The sequence below is a fragment of the Cucurbita maxima genome, unplaced genomic scaffold (assembly GCF_002738345.1).
Source record: "Cucurbita maxima cultivar Rimu unplaced genomic scaffold, Cmax_1.0 Cma_Scf00015, whole genome shotgun sequence".
NCBI lineage: Eukaryota > Viridiplantae > Streptophyta > Magnoliopsida > Cucurbitales > Cucurbitaceae > Cucurbita > Cucurbita maxima.
Genome location: NW_019272031.1, coordinates 2,537,162 through 2,560,783, shown reverse-complemented (window position 1 = coordinate 2,560,783; position 23,622 = coordinate 2,537,162). Strand labels below are relative to the sequence as shown.

The 23,622-nt window shown below is 35.0% G+C and overlaps 4 protein-coding genes across 9 annotated transcripts; 1 reads left to right on the top strand and 3 right to left on the bottom strand.

The window, feature by feature from the left end:
• Positions 1-299: 299 nt before the first annotated feature.
• On the bottom strand, positions 300-7,033 carry LOC111490416 (carboxyl-terminal-processing peptidase 1, chloroplastic). Of its 2 annotated transcripts, XM_023139026.1 has the most exons (13): positions 6,559-7,033; positions 6,077-6,196; positions 5,457-5,594; positions 4,802-4,906; positions 4,537-4,702; positions 3,768-3,844; positions 3,452-3,496; positions 2,413-2,496; positions 1,404-1,442; positions 1,259-1,321; positions 906-1,035; positions 770-830; positions 300-677 (listed from the first exon to the last, which is right to left on the bottom strand). In XM_023139026.1, exons 1-12 carry the CDS (start codon positions 6,988-6,990, stop codon positions 775-777), a joined length of 1,455 nt encoding a protein of 484 aa, XP_022994794.1. In that variant the 5' UTR covers positions 6,991-7,033; the 3' UTR covers positions 300-677; positions 770-774. The 2 variants fall into 2 exon arrangements, with proteins under 2 accessions (XP_022994794.1, XP_022994793.1); XM_023139025.1 differs by having other exon boundaries at positions 300-830.
• A 1,907-nt stretch (positions 7,034-8,940) lies between these two features.
• On the top strand, positions 8,941-14,437 carry LOC111490402. The gene is made up of 8 exons (XM_023139007.1): positions 8,941-9,268; positions 10,187-10,854; positions 11,265-11,453; positions 11,556-11,647; positions 12,297-12,356; positions 12,467-12,536; positions 13,125-13,328; positions 13,703-14,437. The coding sequence occupies exons 2-8, from the start codon at positions 10,204-10,206 to the stop codon at positions 14,087-14,089; spliced, it is 1,653 nt and encodes a 550-aa protein (XP_022994775.1). The 5' UTR covers positions 8,941-9,268; positions 10,187-10,203; the 3' UTR covers positions 14,090-14,437.
• Positions 14,438-15,001: 564 nt separating this feature from the next.
• LOC111490490 (coatomer subunit zeta-2-like) lies at positions 15,002-18,960 on the bottom strand. Of its 2 annotated transcripts, XM_023139138.1 has the most exons (6): positions 18,760-18,960; positions 17,870-18,029; positions 17,292-17,439; positions 17,125-17,202; positions 15,631-15,715; positions 15,002-15,505 (listed from the first exon to the last, which is right to left on the bottom strand). In XM_023139138.1, the coding sequence occupies exons 1-6, from the start codon at positions 18,760-18,762 to the stop codon at positions 15,446-15,448; spliced, it is 534 nt and encodes a 177-aa protein (XP_022994906.1). In that variant the 5' UTR covers positions 18,763-18,960; the 3' UTR covers positions 15,002-15,445. The 2 variants fall into 2 exon arrangements, with proteins under 2 accessions (XP_022994906.1, XP_022994905.1); XM_023139137.1 differs by lacking the exon at positions 18,760-18,960 and having other exon boundaries at positions 17,870-18,035.
• Positions 18,961-19,639: 679 nt separating this feature from the next.
• LOC111490436 lies at positions 19,640-22,789 on the bottom strand. 4 transcript variants are annotated; one of them, XM_023139057.1, is made up of 2 exons: positions 21,480-22,789; positions 19,640-19,805 (listed from the first exon to the last, which is right to left on the bottom strand). In XM_023139057.1, exon 1 carries the CDS (start codon positions 22,600-22,602, stop codon positions 21,481-21,483), a length of 1,122 nt encoding a protein of 373 aa, XP_022994825.1. In that variant the 5' UTR covers positions 22,603-22,789; the 3' UTR covers positions 19,640-19,805; position 21,480. The 4 variants fall into 4 exon arrangements, with proteins under 4 accessions (XP_022994825.1, XP_022994823.1, XP_022994824.1 ...); XM_023139055.1 differs by having other exon boundaries at positions 19,640-19,801; XM_023139056.1 differs by lacking the exon at positions 19,640-19,805 and adding an exon at positions 19,911-20,260.
• Between the last annotated feature and the right edge of the window lie 833 nt (positions 22,790-23,622).

Here is a 23,622-nt window from a genome sequence, read left to right as displayed (position 1 = left end):
AACAAAAATTTAGTGGTTTAAACAGACTAAAATATACATGTTGAGGTAACTCTAGTTAAAAAAAAAAAAAAAAAAAAAAAAAAAAAAAAAAAAAAAAAAAAAAAAAAAAAAAAAAAAAAAAAAAAAAAAAAAAAAAAAGTGTTTTCTTGGCCACACATCCTTTAATAACTTAGTACTTCCAAATCGCTAAATTATTACATGCTAAAGTTTACTGACTAAATAATTATTTATTGGTTGAAAGTACATAAACTAAAGTTATTAAATCATTTATTCCCTGAAAATACTTAGAGACCAAAAAATGAATAAGAGTTTCTTTATCACATCCAAAGAGTATAAACCAAGCAAAATGGTTTATTGCCAGAATGAATGAGGCGTTTCTGACTGAAAGAAAGTATATAATGGACCATTTCTTCAAGCTGACGAATTCTCAAACAATCTGATGTTCAAGAACGTTTGACCATTGTCACTACTAACCATTTACAACAAGCAAACAAGAAGATTCAAGTTTTCTTAAAAACAATCACAAAAAAGGTATTCTATGGCCTCTAATTGCTTAAGAGAGGGGCTTATTAGATGCAAAACTTCTCCATGGTTCTTGTCTGCACCTCTCAGTGAATCTACACTGAGATAAACTGATTTTGATCCACTTTCATGCCCTGAGCTTTATGCAAATTGAGCTGCAAATCTAGAGATCTCAGAACAAGACACTCTAAAGAGGGAGGAGCAGTAAAAAGGCAAGCGAAAGAAGACCGAGAGGGCACGGGGAAACCTGCGTTATCCTTGATGAAGGATGGAGCACTGTGAAAGACGTTCAGTGACATCAGTCCATGCTGCAATAAAGGGGTATTCTTGTTAGGTGAGGTTGACCAGATTCCTCTCGTTCTTTGGAGGGTAATTTACTCTACCTGGGAAGTTTTGGAAGTCGGGTTCGATTCCATTTCCATTTATATCTTTGTGATTTGGGGTAACATACTTCCCAACAGTGACTGCGACACCAGATCGGTCGTGAAGCTCGAAAACAGACTGAATCAAACCCTGTCAATGAAGATGAAGCGAGTACAATTTATGGCAATTCAGATTGCTAGTTCAACTAGACAAGTAGAAAAGAAACTCAAAAAACATTCATGCAAGGGTGAATTTGGAAGGAGGTACAAAGAAGTCACATGTAAACATTGCAGCATAGCAAAAAGAAAATTGAAGTTAATATAATAAGAACATACGAAAAAGACTAGCTAAAGCTGAGGTAAATATCTTAAACCTTGCCATAAGTCCTTTCTCCCACAAGAACAGCTCTGCAATTATCATGCAGCGAGGAAGCAACCTGAAATAAGAACAACTCGAGTGAGTAAAATACAAGATCATAAAATGGATTCACATGTTATTCAGTTGATTGAGGCACTCACAATTTCACTTGCACTTGCAGTTTTTTTGTTCACAAGAACCTGTATGAATTGTGGTCGAGAGCATTATAATTAAGTCCATACATTGAAAGTATATGCCAATTAATCAGTGTATATTTTAGTGTAAAACAAGATGTAACTAAGCGTCATCAAACAAATTAGATTTACAATGCTGGAAATGAATGTTTTAAATATCAAATATTGGGCAGAATTAGATTTTGCAGGAGAAAAGGAGGTTCTGATTCAGCTGCCTAAAACATGAAATTTGAATAAAGCTGACTTTCAAATTTTAATTCAAGGAATATCTGCAGCAACTTAACTAACATTTTAGCCAAAGAACATGCGTGCTAGTTATTTTTTTTTAATGTATAAAATTAATTAAAACCGGTCCATTCAAATAGTTATTTCATCATCCTAGTTAGATGCCTGCTTCAGCGAGTTGCATTCATATTCATCTGTACACATTGAAGACTAACACTAAACTGGTGTCAGGACAATTATTATGCTTTTCCCCATATTGTAAAGAATTATTCGTTATAAACCTAAAAAAAATACAATTTTCCTTTCCTCAAAATCAAAACAAGCAAGAGGTTCATCGATGAGACCAGCATGGCAGGTAGGATCCATCACATCCATTTTTTACACGTCACCTATTGACATATATGAACAAAGTGCGATTCCCTCTCTTTATAATCAAAACAAGAATAAGGTTAAGTAACAGACCAGCATGGTGATAAAGATTTATTACACCCATTTTTTTCAAGTTACCCTTCCAAATTACTGAGGCATATATACCTTCTAAAATGCGTTTGAACAGAAACAAAGTAACCGACGTAATAAAATTTGGTTTCATTATATAAGTTAAAAACATTAAAAAGAATGATGAGTTACCTCTTTTATTAGAAGGCAAAAGTTTTTAGCAAATTAAAACTTAATGCAGCTTAAATGAGAAGCCATTCAGTTCTTCATATACGATTAAAATAAAGAGAGTTCATAAGAAAACATTACATACCACGACTGGAGCTGTAACTAATGGTCCAGTGTCTGCAACAACATTTTTTTGGTATTGGGGATCTCTTCCAACTGTATAGATCACCTGGGCATGTATCAACAAGAAGAAAACACCAAATAAACAATCATATCATCATTTTCAATCGATAGTTAAGGCATCTTCAAAGGTAGTTGAGCAAGTCATCATATCATCATTTTTTTTTTTTTGTAAATCAGAAAAAAGGAGCTTTTATGGAAGAGTGTCATACCAGGTTTCATATCTTAATCCATTACCTTGAAGAGTTACAAAAAAAGAAACTATTGGACACAAATAGTGTAACAACCCAAGCCCACCACTAACAAATATTGTCTATTTTGACCCGTTACGTATCGCCGTCAGTCTCACGGTTCTTAAAATGCGTTACATATTGACTAGGGAAAAGTTTCTACACCCTTACAAGGAATGTTCGTTCCCCTCTCTAACCGATGTGGAATCTCACAATCCACCCCTCTTGAAGGCTAGCGTCCTCATTGGCACACCGCCAGGTGTCCAACTTTAATACTATTTGTAATTGCCCAAGCTCACCGCTAGCAGATATTGTCCACTTTGGTCCACTACGTATCGCCGTCAACCTCACGGTTTTTAAGAGAGAGGCTTCCACACCCTTATAAGGAATACTACGTTCCCCTCTCCAACCGACGTGGGATCTCACAAATGGTGATTTTTCATTACATAAAAAAATGCTTGAAAGTAAGCTCATTAAGTTATTTTTGTTTTAATACTACTACCAACATCTAAGGCAGCAAGTGATGATCAAGCATTAACAAAGTGGTTTGGCCTAAAATGATCTAGGTTCACTACCCATGTTTCATCAACAGGAAAAAAAAAAAAAAAAAAAAAAACATTTCGGAAAAAATAAAAAGCAAAAAACAATCTAATTACTTCCAGAGTTTCAAGAATGGGAATGGTCAGAACTAAACCCTAAGAAGCAACAGACTTATATTTTATACCTAGGGAATATTACAAATAAGCTGGGAGAAAGTAAAATAAATTCATATACCGTGCTTCCTTCATTTAGAAATAGCTTTGCAATTTCAATTCCAGCCTGAAATAAGCATCAGTTACAATTGGTAAATTCAATCAACATATATATACACATACAAACACATATATTACGTATATGTTTGTTAAGAAGTTAAAGAGATATACGTAGAAGAAAGTCATAATTTTACTTCTACATGAGAATCCCCAATGAGGAAAATTTTGGCCGGCAGTAGCAGGACATTGTAAATAAAGGCATGCAAAAGAAGACATTCCTCATTCAAAAGGGAGTACAGTATTAAACAATAAAATACGTACAAGACCATTTTGAATACCTGTACCAGTCCACCAAGATTATCTCTGAGATCCAAAATGAAATATGAAGCACCCATGGTCTCAAGACGCTTCATTGCTGAAACAATTGTGCCTCTATTATTATCAGAAATCATCCACTTAACAGGTAGTATTGAAACAATTCCAATCTACATAACAACAGAACATAGGTTTACTTTCTGTATATAACACTCATAAAAAGAAAGGACTTTCTCTGAGTGAGTATTGATTTGTTTTATTCTGTTTTAATAGCTCCAATACAATAACTGATAAATAAAATGGTGGTCCTTAGACTTTCCTTCAGTTTGATTTTTCAAAGTAATGATATATATGAGGTACTTTCCTGCTTTGTGGTGTGTTAGGAACTAAAGAGCTTCCATTGAACAGGCTTGATGATGAATCGAATTGATTCTTAAAACCATGCTAAATTAGGGATGAAACTAAAAAATAAAGAAATGGATTGAAAGAGATGAACTATCATTTAAGCATATCCAATTGCAACGAAAATACATCCGTACCATTTTAACTGTGTAAAATAAAATGAACAAAATCAAAATTCAATGACATAGAACTCAATTCAAATTCATACAAGTTTCAGCCCTATTTCAAAGGAACTGAATCCTTATATTAAATCCTAAATTCAATGAGATAGAACCCAATTCCTAAATGTTCTTGTACAATGAACCTTTTATGATCCATCAGTGACTTGTAGGATTATATAAGTTAGAAAGAAACTTTACATATCAAGTGGTTTCATTATCAGACAATTACCTGTAACCAAGTCCTTTTTAGCCAATGCATTGAATTCCTTTAGGCGAACGTACCCAACAGAAGAGGCAGCATCAATTTGCTCAAGGCGATAAAAGACTGGGGATCGAACAAGAACTTGCCTTTGAACTTGAATACTTTCTACTGGTCCACAGTTACCATGTTTGACCTATAAAAAATGCATCCTGGATGATTGAAAGAAAAATAACAAAAAGAAAAAAAGTTAACAAGGCATTTTATCAAATTGAAACAAATCTGCGATAACAACCTTAACAGTCACGTGTGTTTCGTTAGGGCCTTGTAGTAATGAAGATACTTCAAATGCTGATTTCCCTCTCGCATCCACTCCATTAACAGCTAAAACTTCATCACCCTGACAGAAGGAGAAAAAAGAATGAATAAAAATTGTTGAAACTGCACAACACTATTACACAGTAAAAGATCCTGAATTAGAAAGTGATAACAAGGAAAAATAACCACATGAAAAAATCAGAAAGGCTTTTGCTGCAAGATACTAGATAATTTGATTGTTGCCTTTTCTGATGAATCATACATGATGGACCCAGTATCTGAAAGATTGTTTTCAGAACAGTTTTTTAACAGATAATATGGTGGGTTGTAGAGTTCAGTTTATTACGAAGCTAAAATTAGTATTTAGAAATTTGTGAATGTAAAATGAAGACTTTCGAGCATTCTAAAGAACAGGTAATCCACAAGCACAAATAAAATTAAAATAAGGGAAAACAAAATTAAAAAAATAGACATCCCAACATGTTTAAGTAAATTTTTTGTTCTAAAACTCTAAAGACAATGTTTAAAAACAGCTCAGTTTTGAGATGATCAACAGAGATCAGAATCATAGCAATCAAATGTTTTTCTGAAGAGCATAGATATTAAAAATTGGATCAGCTCTGAACAGTTACCTGTCTAATGCCAGCCAAATGAGCAGGACCATCTAATAAGAGTCCTAGTACCTTTATTTTCATGCCTCCACTATCATCTGGAACTTCCCTAAGGTTTATTCCAATACCAGTCATGTCATACCTCGCCATTTTGGAGAACTTCCAAAAAAGAAACAAAAAGGAAAAACAGAACATGAATAAGAACTTAAATTTTGACGAATAAGGAACTTGCTTTAACGGCATACAGAACCATCTTTAAGATAGATATCTCGAATTTGATCACTAAATGAGAAGTCCTTGCCATTTTGAGCTTTGATAACCCGATAAACTCTATTTTAAGGTAAAGCCACACAATTAAAGTTAGTGGAATGGCCAAATGGAATGGCTTTAATTGAGTTGCCACTCCTTTCCATTTTTAACATATAATTGTTATTTAAATATGCCAATCGAATGAGAAACAAATAATCGGTCTTGAGCAGAATCTGAAATACATCTGTCTCTCTTGTGTTTTTCCTATTTTTTCTTCTTCCAACAATCTGCTGTTTTTTCCCCGACAATTTCCTCACGACAAATTGCTCAGCAACATCGTACAAGGAAGAAAACTCGGCAATTGAAAGGATAAAAGTGAGAAAAATCGTTACCTCAGCAGGGGGAAGAAAACGTGTATAAGGATCACCCAAGCTTGCCAGCATTCTTCGGATGATATTATGAGCCTTTGACCGAGTTTGAATTGACATATTCATAATGTCTTCTTGCCTTCGCTGAAAGCATCAATATCCGTGCTCATTACTTCAGTCTTGCAATTACAATCATTTTTAACAATTGTTCACTTTAGCGGAATTTCAAATAGCATGCACGCATATTTATAGGCAAATAAGTTCAAATCTATAAATTCGAATAAATTCCATTACCTTCCATGGATTCCGATCACTAGCTTACACAATAACATCAAATATTATATAGGTAAACATTGTAAATAGCGGAGTATAGTCTATACATACATACATATATATATATATATATATATATATATATATATATATATATATATATATAAACTGACACACGATACGCAAATTGAAAAAAATTGCCTAATCAGGAGAGGCCACAGGGGAGTCTATACCTTCCAAGCTTCAGGCGACCAGCGATGGTGACCAGCATCTAGAAAACTATCATTTACAATTTCCCAAGCCTCTTGCACAATATCCTCGTTAGATACCGGCGGAGACACCGTCTCAGAGTTTCCAAAGTCAGGTAGCTCGTCTTCAACACAAGACGCAGATGAATCGGACGGCGAAGAATCAGCCGATAATGAGAAGATTTCCACAGACGAATAATCTAACGCAACAGATAAGGGGGAATGGAAAAGAAGGCCGAACGAAAGGACTCCGGATAGAGCTCCGATTAGTGTTTTGTCAACCGAGTTAAGGGAGTTGCTGGAGCTTTTCTTGTGAAAGCTGAGGAAGCTCAGAAATGGCGGAGGCTTCGGAACCAGAGAGGGGAACTGGAAATGTAAGGAAGAGAAGGATTTGAAGAAGAAGATGACATTCGTCATCTCCTGCAACGCTCTGTTCGTTTCAGGAAGAGCTCCGCTTGGATATTAGCGTTTAGTTTTTATTTATTTATATATACTAAAAAATAATAATAATAAATTAATACTAATAATAATTATAAATATAAAAAAAACAATATATATATATAATAATAATTTAATACTAATAATAATTATAAAAAAAACAATATATATATAAAATAATAATTATTATAAAAAAAATATATTGTTTTTTTATAATTATTATTAGTATTAAATATATATATTTTTGCAAATTATCCAACATAAAATTAACGAATATAACTAATTAATTTATGAAAATTAGTTATAAAATATTGTTTAAAAAGATATTTAGTTCGAGATAAACTAATAAAATATTTTAATTTAATTAATATTATGTCTTTAATGGACTATAATAACATGATTTTTTATATTTTTTATGTGAAAATAAATTTGGAAATTTTGTGGATTAAGAGAAATTGACGTTATTTATTTATTTATTTTTATTATTATTATTTATAATGTGTGGTTTAGAATTTGTACTAAAATCATTTTTATTAATATACATATTAAAGAAAATTAGAAATAAAATGACTTTTTTTTATAAATTAATAGCTATTAATTTATAAATGAATAAGTTATTTTGAACAATTTTTCAATAGTTATTTTTTAAGAAAATTATTTAGTTAGTTTTATAATTATTTTTTTAATAATTGTAAAAATAAATAAACTCAATTTAAAAATTTATAATATACAACTTTATTTATTTATTTTATTTTCAATGAGGGTACGAATATAAACGAAGATCACATTTGAATGAATGATCTAGCTGTTAGGTTAGGGAATGCAAACATGTACAAACATGAATGATGTCGTTTATTTTTAGTTCGACCTAAGACTATGGCCTTGGATTTCAGCTCTTTTCATATGTTCGGGATGTGTATTGATTTCATACACAGTTTTATGTGCATCACTTTCGTATACATGAAATCCCGTAATCTTTGAGTCTTGCTAAGTACGAGTCAATTTTATACACACCGACCCGACACTAAATACTTTAATGCTAATGAGGTCCCTTGAAAGAATGAGAGGTTGAATTGATTTGGAACTGGATCGAATTGAGCCTAAACCAAGTTGAATTTGTTAGACGAACACGACTCTCCACAATGGTATGATATTGTCCACTTTGAGCATAAGCTCTCATAAGCTCTCATGGCTTTGCTTTGGGCTTCCCCAAAAGGCCTCATCCCAATGGAGAGTGTATTCTTACTTATAAATCCATGATCATTCCCTAAATTAGCCGATGTGGGACTTTCATCATCCAACAGAATTGACATTATAAAACATGGAATCAATGATCAACCGGTGATAATCGAACCTAACCAGTTTGAAATACACCGAGATGGTCACAATTTTTAATGTCAAAGTAGGTTTGTCGGCACATTTTAGTTAAATCCTCTTTAAACAGTACAAAACTCGAGAAATATTGGGATGTGAGAGCAAATGACCCTCGCCTCGTTGAGCAACTTGCAAACATCTAGGTGGATGCATATTTCGATTGGATTGAATTTTTTTTTTTGATAAATCTAAAATTTTCTGTTAATTGGTTCAGTGACTCAACGACTTAAATTCACAACAAAACTCGAAAATTGAGTTGGCTTGTCAGACTATTTTTTTAATTATTTAAAAAAATCATATTTATCCTAATTAAAATTAAAATATTAAATATTTACCGCTCCAACACATTTATTACAGATATGTTATAAATATTAAATATTTTTTAATTTATTTTTTTAAAAAGTAGAGTAGTTTCAACTTGTAAATTGAACTAAATTTTTATTATTTTGAAAAAATAATTCATTCGAATTGATTCTAATTATCTAACCTAATCCAAAGGTTTGGATTGATTCGAATTATCGGGTCATAAGAACATTCTTACATGCTCATCATTTCCAATTCAGTTTTTTTTTTTTTTTTGGTTTATCTGCAAAATTGGAGGAGTTTGTTGTTTGTTCAAGCCCGAGCTACTGGATTTGTCCCCATGGATCATGATTTCTTATCTACGCTCTTAGTGAAGTAGAAGAAACAGGTAATTGGTGGGAGTCCTGAAGCTGGCGGTCCGGGTATCAGTCCCGGAGATTCGACGCGTAGCTACAGAAGCATATTATTCACTCACTGGAGAAGTCGTTCATCGCTGTTTTCCAGTGCAAATCTCATTCTCGCCTTGATCATTACCTCCTATATCCACTGCTTTAGCTTCACGCTTCGACTTTCTTCGCCGGTGAGTTCAATTTTTCCTTAATTTTGTTCGACTTCCTTGCCTCTAGATCCGCATAACACGCACTTTAGTTAGAGTATAGCTTGCTGGTTGGTAATTGAATGATACGAGTTTTGAATGTGTAAATATTCTGGACGGAGTAATGAGGCGATTGTGCTTCAAAAATTTACGTAGTTTGATTATCTTGATGGTTGATTCCGCTGGCTTTATGTTGTTTTTAGTGTAAGATTAGTGATTTGTGCTGAACCGAATACTGGCAATGATAATTCATGAGAATCTTGATGAATTTACATTTCAAACGAAAGATTCCATTTGTCTTGTTGACTTAGATGGGAAACGTTTCTATCTGAATTGCAATTTCACTTGAAATTTCTTCTACTTCCATAATTCCTATCTTAGCTCATTGTGAATATAAATATCCAATGTAGCCCCAATTCATTCGATCATATTGGTTTTGGGACTAGCAATATGATTTCAACAGGGGAGAATGCGTGGATTTGCTTTTGAGAATCTCATAGGATGCCTCTTGCTATGAAGTTATTGCTTATGTTTTTTCCATCCTATAACTGTTTGAAAATCTTTTCACTAGTACAAGTAGTTGTAAGCATAGCAGATGCTTCAGTTTCGTTCAATGCTCATGGTTCCTTTTATCTATTACCATCAGCATCATCAGAAGTATCGTACTCGTTTTTATGACCTTTAGAAAGGGGAAAACAAAAGGATGAGTATTGGAAAGGAGTGCTCCTTTCAAATTTGGTTTATACTATATTACTATCTCATATTTAAGTTTACAATGCTCTATTATTACATTCGTCCTATTTATACTATGACCATGACTTACCCAGCGGTCTTTGTGTCTTTCTAGAATGAGCATGTTCTTGTTTTGCTACTGATATGTTGTTTCCCTGATCTGCATATCAGGATAGAAATTTAAGTAAATGGATGTCAACCATAGCTCTCGTGGAAATAATGTGGAGAAACCAGAAGCTCATAAACCCTTTAACAAGGATGCAGCACTAGGATATGATCTTTGGACAGATGGGCTTATTTGTGCTTTTGAATTCATTGGAAGACCAAAGAAATCAATCGATTCAAAATCCAGAACCAAGATGCCTGATAAGAAACAACTGAATAGTGAATTTCCGACCACGCGGTCACCTACAACTGAACTGAATTACGACAATGTCATTGCACGGGAGAGGAGAAGATTACTAGAACCCACATCCACGGATGATCCAAAGAGCCAATGTGGCCAGTTTTATGAAAGAGAAAGATTTGAGGGCAATAATTGGTTGCCTATAGGATGGGACAGAATATCAGAGCTGGTTCAAACAATACAAGTAGATGCTGAATGGGCCTTAATGTCATGTGATTTCATGGATGAAGAAGATGACCTTACAGTTGCAGATCTTGTAGCACCCTATTGGAAGCGTCCAGCTGGACCTATATGGTGGTGCCATGTCTCTGCAAGCCACCCTTCTGTTGAGGCGTGGCTCAGAACTGCTCACTGGTTGCATCCTGCCATTAGTTTAGCTTTAAGAGATGAAAGTCGACTCATAAGCGACCGCATGAAGCACCTTTTCTATGAGGTGTAAATCTCCCAAGCTTTCATGCTATTTGAGTGCTAATGTATGTTGGTAATAAGAAGCATTTTTTACTAACCTCTGTTAATATTAGAACTACAAGAAGAAATTTCATTGTTAATATTACGTAGCATGAGATACATGACTCGTGTCTAGCTGATTGCATATTAATATATACGTCGTGAAATTGTAATATTTTACACCTGTCTTAGCCATGTCAGTTTGGTACAAATTTCTCTTGCTTTATATAAGCTATATAAAGCCAGAGAAAATTATCTTTAACAAGAACCCCCATGTCATTTCGAAAACAAAGCCCTTAGTCTCTTGCAATTTCAGGGTGCAAAACAAAGATCTCTAGGTATGCCATATAAGTTCTCAGGAAAATCTAATCACTTGCTTTTTTGACTTCTAGACAGGTTCCAGTAAGGGTGGCTGGAGGACTGCTATTTGAACTACTTGGACAATCTGCTGGTGATCCATTAAGTGAAGAGGATGATATTCCCATTGTACTTCGATCTTGGCAAGCTCAGAACTTCCTGATAACGTCATTGCATGTTAAAGGACCGGTATCAAACATAAATGTTTTAGGCGTCACAGAAGTTCAGGTTGTTTTTCATGAAAGAAATAATTTATTTTGCCTCTTTGTGAAGGAAAAGTTGGACAATTTTGTTAATTGTTTTTCTGATTTCTCTTCAACCTCTGGATAGGAGCTTCTGATAACAGGAGGTTATAATGCACCGAGAACGGTGCATGAAGTTATTGCACAACTAACTTGCCGTCTTTCAAGATGGGATGATAGGTAATAACTTTATTTTAAAAAGTTAAAACTGCAGTAGCATAGTTCACCCTAAAATAATTATTGTAGATTCATGGTTAAAATTAATAGGTTAAATTACAAGTTTAGTTCTTAAATTTTGAAGTTTGTGTCTAATTGGTCCCTAGACATTCACAAGTATGTTATAGGTCTCTAAACTTTTTACTCGTATACCTAGTAAGTCTTTAAACTTTCAATTTTGTGACTTATGGAACTCTTACAAATTTGAAATTTTTAAAAGATAATTGATCTGATAGGTATAAATTTGAATTTTAAGTCTAATAGACCTCTAAAATGTCAATTTTGTGTCCAATTGATCTGTAAATTTTAAAAAATTCGAAATTACAATGATTAAGCTTATAAATTAACCAAATTAATACTACTTTGTCATATTGTTTACTATATGACAGGTATATTCCCCTTTCTTATTGAGCCGACATGCATAAATAATGCTACTATTCTTTGTGTATAGTAACAGTTACTATTTGTCTGAAAATAAAATTCCATGATAGTTTTATGTCAAGAGGTCCAAGGGCTATAGGCTTCTTTCTTCAGTTGATCTAAAATTCCGCAGTCAAATGTTCCACCGTACTATGACTGATGTATTAAATTCCATTATCTTTTTTTCTTACAGGTTATTTAGAAAATACATATTTGGAGCTGCGGATGAGATTGAATTGAAATTTATGGACAGGTTCTTATCTTGCACGCCATCTATTGAAGTGATATCATGTTAGTTTATCTTTTGTATATGCATATTTTTCACGAATACTCTCCTTGATTTTTTCTCACTAATAAATATAGGAGAAACCATGAAGATATGCATCTTTTTAGTATCATCTTGAATCAAGAAATCAGAAAATTATCAAGACAGGTATGCTGTCTCGTCACTATACTCCATGCTTGTGGAAAAATTTTCCTTGATGTCTGTTGTTCTTCATAGTGTTCTAAATAGTATTTTCATTGATTTTCAACCTTCTTTTGTAATTTCATACATCAATAAAATTGTTTATTTTCCGTAAAAAAAAAAAAAAAAAAAAAAAAAAAAAAAAAAAAAAAAAAAAAAAAAAAATCATAATAATAATGGATTCAATCCTTGGTGGGATTTAATCGGTAGTTTGCCTGCAATGAAAAAACACAATAATGTTTGTGGAACTGTTTCATTTCAGTTTTTTTTTTTCCCTTTCCTTTGTGTGCTTGGGTTTGAAGGAACAAGTTAATGATAATGATGAAGTTAGTTTAAAATAGAGTTGTGGCATTTACTTTTCAGGCCAAAATTATTGAATCTGTGATACGAAATAAGGTGTCATTCTCAGAAGTTCCATATCATCTAAAATTCATCTTCCTCTAGTTTTTAGTGACATTGAAGTTTATTTTCTTTTTGTTTGAATAAAAGGACGATGGCATTATTTTGTGCTTGTACGCCTCGGCAGTCGTTCGTAACAAATGTTGGCAATTTCAGGTTATCAGAGTTAAGTGGTCGCTGCATGCAAGAGAGGAGATTATATATGAACTTCTTCAACATCTACGGGGATATGTGGCAAAAAGCTTATTAGAGAGCGTAAGAAAGAGCACGAGGCAAATGATTGAAGAGCAGGAAGCAGTTCGTGATCGTTTATTCACCATTCAAGATGTCATGCAGAGTAACGTTCGTGCATGGTTACAGGTACTTGATTCAATGATAATTTAACGAGAATCCAAACAAAAAGGATAAGTTAATGAGGATATTTTAGTGGCCATTTGCTATCTAATCTCTTTTCCTTTACAAAAAATTAGATTATACCCAAATGCCTTCTATTTTCATTGCCAAACAGAGGTTTTCAAATTATAAATCCAAGATTCATCTTTCAAGTTCTTCAATCATAAGAAATGCAATCTTATGTTCTGCTGTATGCTTGGTTTCAATTCTTCTTATACTTTCCTTTTGGTGGATCATGAAACCAATGGAGCCTTGATATTAATCTTTGAATCAAGCAAATGGAACGTCTAATTATAATTAAGCATGATTGGTTTCACTTTCTTTCTTACAACATTTTGCAGGACAAAAGCCTCCGAGTGACTCATAACTTGGCGGTTTTTGGTGGCTGTGGGCTTGTTCTGTCCATAATAACCGGGCTGTTCGGAATCAACGTGGACGGGATCCCGGGAGCGGAAGATACACCTTATGCATTTGCATTATTTTCAGGAATCCTATTCTTGTTAGGAATTGCACTGATGGGAGGGGGGCTGGTTTACCTCGGCTTGAAGAAGCCCATGACAGACGAGATGGTTGAAGTCAGGAAGATGGAACTGCAAGAGTTGGTTAAAATGTTTCAGCATGAGGCTGAAACTCATGCTCAGGTACGAAAATCGATAACTCGCAACAATATGCCTCCTACTGCCAGAGATCTTTTCACAGCTGATGCGGATTATGTGCTCATCGAATGAAGATGGCGACTCCGAAAATGATAGAGATGGAACCCCGGCTTGTTGACAGCGGAATAGATCGTCGTCTAACAACACAACTGCAACTTTCTAACTGTAGAGCTGCTTAAGGGCGGGCGGAATTGTTTGCTTGTTTATTGGCTATGAGGAAGAGAATAACAGCCTATGAAAGGTCAATATTGTATTGTCTAGTAAAGCATAAATAATAGCGTATTTGTAAAAGCAGAACCGTACTTGTAAACCTTAATAATCAATCTTGTAGCTCATGTGCCGAGTAGAGATGTCCATTTTACTCGTAAGAATCGTTACTCGTAGAAATCCACCATGAACTAAGATGAGTAGAGATGTTCATTTTTGTCCATTTTACCCGTGGGAATCCACCATAAACTGAGTAAGTTCCCTGTTTAGATGGAAAATAAGAGAGAAAAACATTTTCTTCCCTTAGATAAATGGAACCGAGGACTATCCTCATTCTCACATAAATCTCCACCCGTTTAATATAAATATATTTTCAAAATATATTAAATATATATATTTATACATTATAATACTAAATGATGAATTTTTAAAAATTATGTTGTATAATACCACACGAAATATATTAATTTATTAAGATTTTTTAAATTTTAAAATACATATTTTTTAAAAGAATAATAAACAGAGAAAACCCAAATACGGGAATCCAATCTCTACAAAGATTATAAATAATAGTATTTAGAAACTCCAATTTGCAAAACTCAAAAATTCACAAAATGATACAAATACTCTATTGTTTTAGTTGCCAATCATTGTTAATGAAGTACAGATATAACATGTTTACTAGACAATGAATAAAACATTTATTATTTTGCACGAGTTCATATAGCATAATCCTTCGAGGTCAAAAGTTTCATACATCATCTCGTCTTAGAATCGTTGAACTAAAAACACATCTATTAGATTGATTATACTCTTCCATTTTTCATCCATGCTAGCAAAACTCCAAAACCTGGCATCGCCACCTTTAGAAACATGCTCGATCTTCGTTTAGCCAATAACCACAAAAAAAATTGAAAAAAAACCCCAAAAAAGAAAACATTGTTTCAGAAAATCTGGTAATTCCACATATAATAACATTTGACACCAGTTCCGCAGTGCACAAACATCCCCTCAAATCCAAAATCAGGTTTACCCAAAGGCATGCAGCAGAGAGTATGAACTGAATGTATAATATAAACATGAGGCTACTAATAACTCAACATTAATCATCTTTTACCAAAACACACACCACAGATAAACTAAACCTGATTTTTTCTTTTCCCCCTTGTTTTCGGTGGAAGGGTCCTTGTCCTTCCCACTCTCTTTTTTCAGGCAAACTTGTTACTTAAGAAGAGATCTTGCTAGATGTTCTCGAGCTGTGGCTAATGCTTGACTTATTGTCTGCAATAGAGAGAGAGAGAGAGAGAGAGAGAGAGAGAGAGAGAGAGAGAAAAGAAAACACATTTCAAGATTATGGAAACTAAAGGAGAGGTAAAGGAAAGGAAAAAGAATCTGAAATATTGTACCTGCTCGGACAAAGGAGCACCACTGTCAATACTGTGACTTGCGACCTTCCCTGCAATGACGTTTGCATCCGTCTCGAGAATAATACTGTAAAGTACACACATGAAGGGTTAAAACACTCTAATAATCACATTCTTCTGCAATGAACGTGGTCCATAATGCCAGGATAGTTTGTAAAAAGAGGGAAGTATACTAGTGCATTGCAAGTTGACATAAGAATGGTGGCAATACCCTTCTTCATGAGAGGCAATGAAAACACCAAACCATTTGGATATACAGAGAAAAAAGAATCAATTCTTGAAAACAGCTTTGTGAAAAACTAAATCAATGAAATTCTAATGATTTGTAGTCTTGCATCAAAACATAGTTACCAGTACACATATCAATAGATGGAGTTTAAAAAATTAGAAAAAGGCAATTAGTAAGTTTATATCATGAACAAAACAATCATTGGTAACTGTATGCTTTAAGTTGACCAATGCAGGGTATCAGATGTCCGGCTATTTGTCCACTTAAAAAAGAAATAAAAGAAAAACTTTTGCAAATTATCATATTCCCGCAAGGAATATCTCTAACCCAAGATAATTTAATCTAGATGCTCTGCTCCATCAGCTATATCATAACAAGGATGGTTACTTTGTTTAATATTACAAGTACAAAGGGGCATAGGTGCTACTGAAACAAAGTTGTGCCTAGTTATTTATCTGCTACATTTATCAATGATGGTAAACTGAAAGGCAATAACCTACAAACGAACAGCGTTTGGTCAGCTGAGTTAGTAGCTCCAATTAGCAACGCTTTAGGTTTTAATATTACTCCCACTCAACTTATACGGTAACTTGTGGTTCGCTAATAAATAGGATCAATTAGAGTAACAATCACCTGTTAACTGTAACTTTTAACCAATTAAAATACACAATTATACCACTTCAAATTCTAGATTTCTGGTTTCTTGGGATTTATACTTCACGTTACATAATCTCGCCGCCACTATCATCATGATCACAAAAAGTATCTCCATAAACTCATGTAAACAATTCACTAGTGACATAATCGAAGTGAAGATGTGAGACAGCCAAATTCCTTGTCCAGTAAGAATCCACCAAATCAAAACTAACCAGTACTCCAATACTAATCGTTTAGACTATTATTCTACAGAATTTTAGGAACTACAATGAAAGCATATTTCTCACCCATCAACAAACTGTTTCCACATGTACTCATGACTCTATTACTTCTTTCCTTACAATGGATAAGTAATGACATATAAATACTACTACCTTCGATTCTTTTGATATAAATATCTAACAGTTAATACTTCAATTTTCACATCGATAACTGGTCTGACAAGAATAGGCACATCAACTTAGGGAGGGTATTAAATCAAAAAATGACAATCAAGATTCAAAATATTGATCAAAAGAAGGAAATAGAATAACAAGCAACACAATTGAAATGTGAATAAAGGTATGAGAAAAGAAGCAAATGAAAGATACCCTCCGTCGATAATTTCATCAAGACATAGTAAAATGAGGTCCAAGTTCTCAAGTGCCTCCTTCTTTTCTACATTACCCCTGTAGTACAAGAAACAAAAATGAGAAATTTAGAACAGTAGCATTTGATCAGGGCAGAAGGATTCAAAAACAAAAAAAATTGTCAAAACCTAAGAAGAAGGCCCACAGCATCAAAAAATCCCTGAAGAACGGATGCTAAAATGAGCTCATTTTCATCTTCTCCACCCGTGACAAAAAAGTGAAGGTCTTGAACAAACTTGTAAACCACTATATTGTTCTCAAACATTGCAATCTCCGCTGTATATTAGAAGTAAATATCGAGTTGAAATGTTGAGAAGGAATTGACCAACCATATAAGACACACAAAACAAAATGTGGTATTCCACAAAATGGTGCAGACTTGTATATGGTCTAACAAAAATTAAAGAATGCAGAGAACATTTTTTTTATATAAGAATGCAGAGAACTAAATAAACTTTCAAAGTAGACAATGACAAACCCATGATAATAGTAGTCACAAAAATGCAATTAAAAATAATTCTCTTATTCTCTCGTTAAAAAACAATGATATTGGATAAACCAAATCAGATAATTTGACTACCAAAAGATTCTGAGGCTTCCTTTGCGATTAAAACGGCATTGAAGTTGAACTAAATAGGAAAGGTGACATGATTAGGGATAATTAATCAGAAAAAACAGTTAAAACTTAGCATGAAAAAGTTGTTACCCTCTGTTCGAGCATTTGTCTTCTGAGTTTTGGTGAAAACAGCTTTCTCAAATGCTTCCTTTGTGCTATTTGTAGGCCAGTCATCCGAATAATACTTAACAGCTACACGCTTCCCTTCGGAATCCAAAAGAAGAATGTTTTTAATGGAAGGGCAAGATTCCTGCATATAAGAAAGCAACCAGGTTAGGATTGAGGGAGAAAATAGCCTTTGTCTGTGCACCAGATGGTTTTTCCCCTAATAATTATTGTCACAGATTTCTTGTCTGAAAAATAAGAACCTAATCCACTAAGAAAAATTCAGAAGCTAGCAAATAAGCTACATCAGAATTTGAGGATCGTGAAGTCTTTTGAAAAAGCTTCACAACGATTCCTATAGAGCATACACTAGGCTAATCAAAATCCTCCGAGCTGCTTCAAGCATTTTCACTAATTTGTATTGAGTCTCATAATGTGTGATTGATTTTAAATCAAATTTCGCCCAAGAGAAACGTAAAAATCTTGAAGTCGTCGGTTAGATTCATAGACAAAGCACAAACTCAATACGAAGAAAGTAATGCACAGACAATTCAAATGTTGCGACGAAACTAACAAGATCTACCCAAGCAAAGTCTAAAATCCGAATCGACTAAGTTCAGAGATCGATCTATAAAACTACGAACACAGTATCCAAGTGAGTTCAGAAGTCAGATCTACTAAGACATCAACCAATCAAACGTCCAAAATTGTCGAACAGAACTTCCTAACTAGAACAAGACTCCATGATCCTAACATCAATATTCATCCCCAAAAAATTCAGAGATAGTTACTTCAAGAATGCCGAAATCAGACGAATGTGCAACAGAAGCATTAAACAAAAACATGCTTAGTTCAAAATGAAGAAAGAAACTTACCATGTGGCTTGTAGAATTTTTTCCCGGGAAATTAATCTTCGGGAATTCGAGCGCAATCGGATCTCAATCGCGTTATCGACAGAGGCTTCAGAACAAAAATCGAAAACTAGGAGACTCTGTTCAAATACTCCGTCGACTCTGGCCGTCCCAAAAGTTACCTGAAATACAAATCGAGCCCCTTAGTTTTTCATAATTAAACTTTCACCTCGTTTCTTTAGATATTTATGTTTCGGACATTTTTGTAATTTCAAAGCCTTTTTTTTATTATTATTATTTCATGTTATATTATCTTTTTTTAATTGAGAAATTTGCAAAAATACTGATATTTTAAAAAATTATTTATTGTCATTATTTCATTAATTACCTTCTAAGCTTATAAATTTTTACAATTAGACCCTTAAATATGGTAAAATACATAAACCACCCTTGAACTATAAATATAGCTAAAAAAAAAAACCTTAAAAATAGAATTATTACAATTTAATTAATTAATAATTATAAAAATATTATTGTCACGTACGGTGAGAAGATTAATTGTTGCAAATGATGCAACCGATGCAACCTGTAATAATTTTAACGACCGTTGATGAAAATTTTGTAATTTACAAAAGAGATCGAACACTATACACTAGATATCGGAGAATTTTGAGTCTCCAATAAAGACTCTAATGCTTAAGTTAAATCCGAGAATTTGGAGTCTTACAGGGAAGAATTTACTTTCAATTATGCGGCATTTGTTCTAACCCCACGAACAAGTTAGCCGTATGAAAATCGTAAGTCGCAGACAATTCAGACGTATGATCGAGTCTCAGTCACGTTTGAGAGAAAATGCGTTGAAAATAATTTGTAAGAAAGAAATGTTATAGACAAAAAACAAATAAGCAACAACCACAACTTTAATAGCATATAACCCGAGTATGAAGAATTGACAACTAGTCATATCTTTAGATAATACATTGTAGGGTCACTTCAACCTAGGTGTAGACACAATTTTAGTGAGCGGTGATACATTTCATATTGACATGATGGGAATAGTGAAGACCTATCTATACAAGTAAATGGGAATTGAAACGGACATACGACCATAGATAACACATCCTAGACAAGTATCTTATGAACGAAAACATTTCTAATCATGTAATAGTATCCAATATAAGAACAATTAATGAAAGAAATATTCATACCCCATTCAGAACAAAACCATGTATAAATCCGACAGAACCTACAAGAACAAGCGACCATTTGTGTCTGTAAGAACTTCCATTTGGAACATAAATTCCCAGAAATCTGTTTGTGGATGCTTTTTTTCCACACCATCTTGTCCGTTTCAGTTCAAACACACTCAGTAGCTTTGGCAGATGAGCAGTCCATGGTGGTGGTGGATAAGATATTTGAGTTTCTGTGCACAAGAATTTGACTGTTTCATTAACTAAATTGCTTCCTTCCTCGTATAATCCGAGCCTAGCCGCAGCTTATCTGTCTGTCAATGATTTGAAATTTTCTGGTTTTATGTCAGTTTATGAGATCAAAAGGGGCAGAGATCCATGGCTTCTACATTCATTTATCTATTCAAAGACTCGAACTCGAATGGCAAGCCATAACACGACCAAAAAACTAACTTACAGACAGGAACAGCCTAAACCCAGCTCCTAAAATCACGTCTTTAGTACTACTGTACCGACAATGTTGACAGCGGAAGCCTCAAATAAGTTTTACTATTTTTTGTCAACGTCATTGTTAGATCCTACATTCATTGGAGAGGAGAGGAGAACAAGTGTCAGCGAGGACGGTAGGCCCTGAAGCGAAGTGGATTGTGAGATCCCATATCGGTTGGAGAGGGGAACGAAACATTCTTTATAAGGGAGAGCAACCTCTCCCTAAATGTTTTAAAAACCTTGAGGAAAAACTCAAAAGGGAAAGTTCAAAAATGACAATATCTACTAGCGGTGGACATGTTACAAATGGTATCAAAACCAGACACCGAGTGGTGTGCCAGTGAAAACGTTCAGTTTCGAAGGGGGTGGACACTGGACAGTGTGCCCCGAAAAGGATGGATTGTGAGATCCCATTTCGATTGGAGAGGGAAATGAGTGCTAGCGAAGATAATGGATCCCGAAGTGAGGTGGATTGTCAGATCCCACGTTGGTTGGAGAGGTGAACCGAGGATGTTGGGCCCCAAAGCGAGGTGAATTGTGAGGTCCCACGTTAGTTGTAGAGGAGAACAAAACATTTTTTATAAGGTTGTGGAAACCTCTCCCTAGCAGACGCGTTCTAAAAATCTTAAGAGGAAGCCCGATAGGGGGTGGACACTGGGCTGTGTGCCACGCTGAACCCCGTAGGGAAGTAGATTGTGAGAGAACCCACATCTATTAGGTAGGGGAACAAATGCCTCCTAGCTAGGCCCTGGAGCGAGGTGGATTGTGAGATCATATGTTAGTTGGAGAGGGGAACAAAACATTCTTAATAATGGTGTGAAAACTTCTCCCTAACAAACACGTTTCAAATCATGTGACGACACAAACAATCATAGCTAGAATCGAATGGATTAGACAAAATCATGAACTTTTGGAGTTTTCCTAAGATTATAATTCAAGAACTATCTCATTCATTACCATACATAGCTCATAACACAACCAGAACCACTTCCTCAGCAAGCTATGAAATCAATCTCTTCTCATTCATTTCAACACCAAAATGCATAACAACAAACAAAGCATTACCTCATGTTGGCACAGGCTTCTGCAGCAACGCCGTCAAGTAAACCTCCCTGTTCTTCACCCCGCCGGTATCCGCCTTATCCGCCGTCGCCCACTTAACCTTCCGGTACCCCAACTTGTTAATCAAAGGAGAATAAACCTTATCAAGATCCACCCCTTTGCTGAAGAAATGATCAAACCAAAGATAACCCCCAACTCTCAACACTCTATCAATATCATACAACAAAAACTCCATAGATTTCACAGGAATCCACCGATTCACAGCATGCCCACAACGGACCAAATCCATCACTCCATCAAAAACAGGCAACCGCTGCTGCAGCGGCACATGCAAAGGAACCAACCCTCTAAGCGCCGCAACCTCATTGTACGGCGCGCCAAGGTTCATAGTCGTAGTGACTATAGTGACATTGTAAAGCTTCATTCTAGCACCAAAAGTGGCGGTTCCACCGCCAATATCGAGGCCAAGACGAAGAACAGAGTTAGACGCCTTCATAATCTGCAACAATTGAGGGATTGGGAGGTCCAATTCAGTCTTGTAGGTCATGAATTTAGTGATTTCACGAGAAGGGTCGAACCCCAAATTCGGATTCAATCGATTCAAACACCCAAAACCCTTACACGAATATTTCCTCCAAATTACATTGGCCTCCGGAATCGAAGAATCAAAGGGATTTTGCGGCAAAGAAGAAGAGGGTTTTTGTGGGGTTTTGGCAAAACACCGCCGACGAGGAAGTGGATGACATCCACGAAGAATCAAAGCCTCGGCGAGCTCAGAATCAGAAGGGCAAGTCGAAAATGGAGTGTAGTTCATGAACCTATGAAGAAGCTCTGGATTGCTATGGCAAGAGGAAGCAAATGGGGAGAATTGGGAGTACAGGACGAGATCTGAAGGGATAGAGTGTTTGGTTTTGGATGCAGTGGCTACCGCCGTGGGGTGGAGGCGCGTGAGGTGGTTGATGGTGGCGCGTATGGTCTGAAGCTGCCGGATTAGGTGATCGGGAACTGGCTGAGAAACAGGGGATTTCGTGGATTGAATCGTGGAAGAAAGATGGTAAAGAGAAAGGATATTGGTGGCCACCATTGCAACGAGAAGAAGCAAATTCAAACCCATTGTGAAACCCATTACGCGAAATTTTTCCTTCTCTCTCCGTTTTTTCACATACAAATCTCCCACTCTATGGAGCTTCTCGCTGCCATGGCTTCACAGACGTGAGAATCTTGGAGAGAGTTAGGATCCACTACAACGCGTTTCTTAGAAATCATTTGATGGAATGTCGCTAGGGCGTTGGATTTTTGAATTGTAGATCGAGGTGAGGACGGACGGTGATGATTTGTACGTTGTTGTGGCATTTAATAGGATTTTGTTTTTCTTTCTGCTGTAGGCTTTGATTAAAGAAAGAGCAGAGAGGAACGTGAATTTAGGGCAACTTATGGTGTGAAAAGCAAATCTCATGCAAATTTCTATTTATTTATTTATTTATTTATCATTATATTTTATAAAGTTTTAACATTATTTATTAAAAGTAAAAAAAGTGGAAACGTGACAATAATTTGGAATTGTTAAAGCTTTTCTAAATTTTATAGATTAATTTGTGAACTGTGAATAAATAAACATTTTTTTTTATAAAAATTACTCTTTTTTAAGAACTCAAAATACATCCCTATCAATTCAATATAACTTACAATTTGAACTTTTATATGAACTTTTATATGACTTAGAACTAGAACTTGAACTTTTAAGTTACACGTATTAGCTCAGCTCTAGAATTACTAAAGTTATTCGAGTAGCAAATACCATCAAATGAACTATAACTGATTTAACGAGTCATTTACAATTTCAGTTTGAATTAGTTCATACTTACACATGCATAACTTGACCTTTAAGACAAGCATATGACTACGGCGGGGCAAGGCACGTGCACAGGAGCATGCGAGCGAGGGCGGGAGGCACACGAGAACACGCAGGTGGGACCAGGTGGGCAAGTGCGCAGGAACATTCCAACACCGCGCCACCACCATCAACCACCCTCGACCTCTGACCACCACCCCCACACCTCCAAGCACTTGTGTCGACCTAAAAGTTCTCGACCCAACTCAAGTACTCAAATCATTTTCATAGCATATATTTTGAAAATAATGGCAT

Excerpts from the sequence above, each read along its gene's own strand:
- LOC111490416 (XM_023139025.1), bottom strand. The coding sequence starts at position 6,990 with ATGACGAATGTCATCTTCTTCTTCAAATCCTTCTCTTCCTTACATTTC. Across the intron at positions 1,036-1,258 it reads GAGAAAGGACTTATGGCAAG|GGTTTGATTCAGTCTGTTTT; the intron begins GTTTAAGATATT and ends CTTCATTGACAG. Across the intron at positions 831-905 it reads CGACTTCCAAAACTTCCCAG|CATGGACTGATGTCACTGAA; the intron begins GTAGAGTAAATT and ends CCTTTATTGCAG.
- LOC111490402 (XM_023139007.1), top strand. The coding sequence starts at position 10,204 with ATGGATGTCAACCATAGCTCTCGTGGAAATAATGTGGAGAAACCAGAA. Across the intron at positions 10,855-11,264 it reads TGAAGCACCTTTTCTATGAG|GTTCCAGTAAGGGTGGCTGG; the intron begins GTGTAAATCTCC and ends ACTTCTAGACAG. Across the intron at positions 13,329-13,702 it reads ACGTTCGTGCATGGTTACAG|GACAAAAGCCTCCGAGTGAC; the intron begins GTACTTGATTCA and ends AACATTTTGCAG.
- LOC111490490 (XM_023139137.1), bottom strand. The coding sequence starts at position 18,035 with ATGCAGGAATCTTGCCCTTCCATTAAAAACATTCTTCTTTTGGATTCC. Across the intron at positions 17,440-17,869 it reads GACAAATGCTCGAACAGAGG|CGGAGATTGCAATGTTTGAG; the intron begins GTAACAACTTTT and ends TCTAATATACAG. Across the intron at positions 17,203-17,291 it reads GCTGTGGGCCTTCTTCTTAG|GGGTAATGTAGAAAAGAAGG; the intron begins GTTTTGACAATT and ends CTTGTACTACAG.
- LOC111490436 (XM_023139057.1), bottom strand. The coding sequence starts at position 22,602 with ATGGGTTTCACAATGGGTTTGAATTTGCTTCTTCTCGTTGCAATGGTG.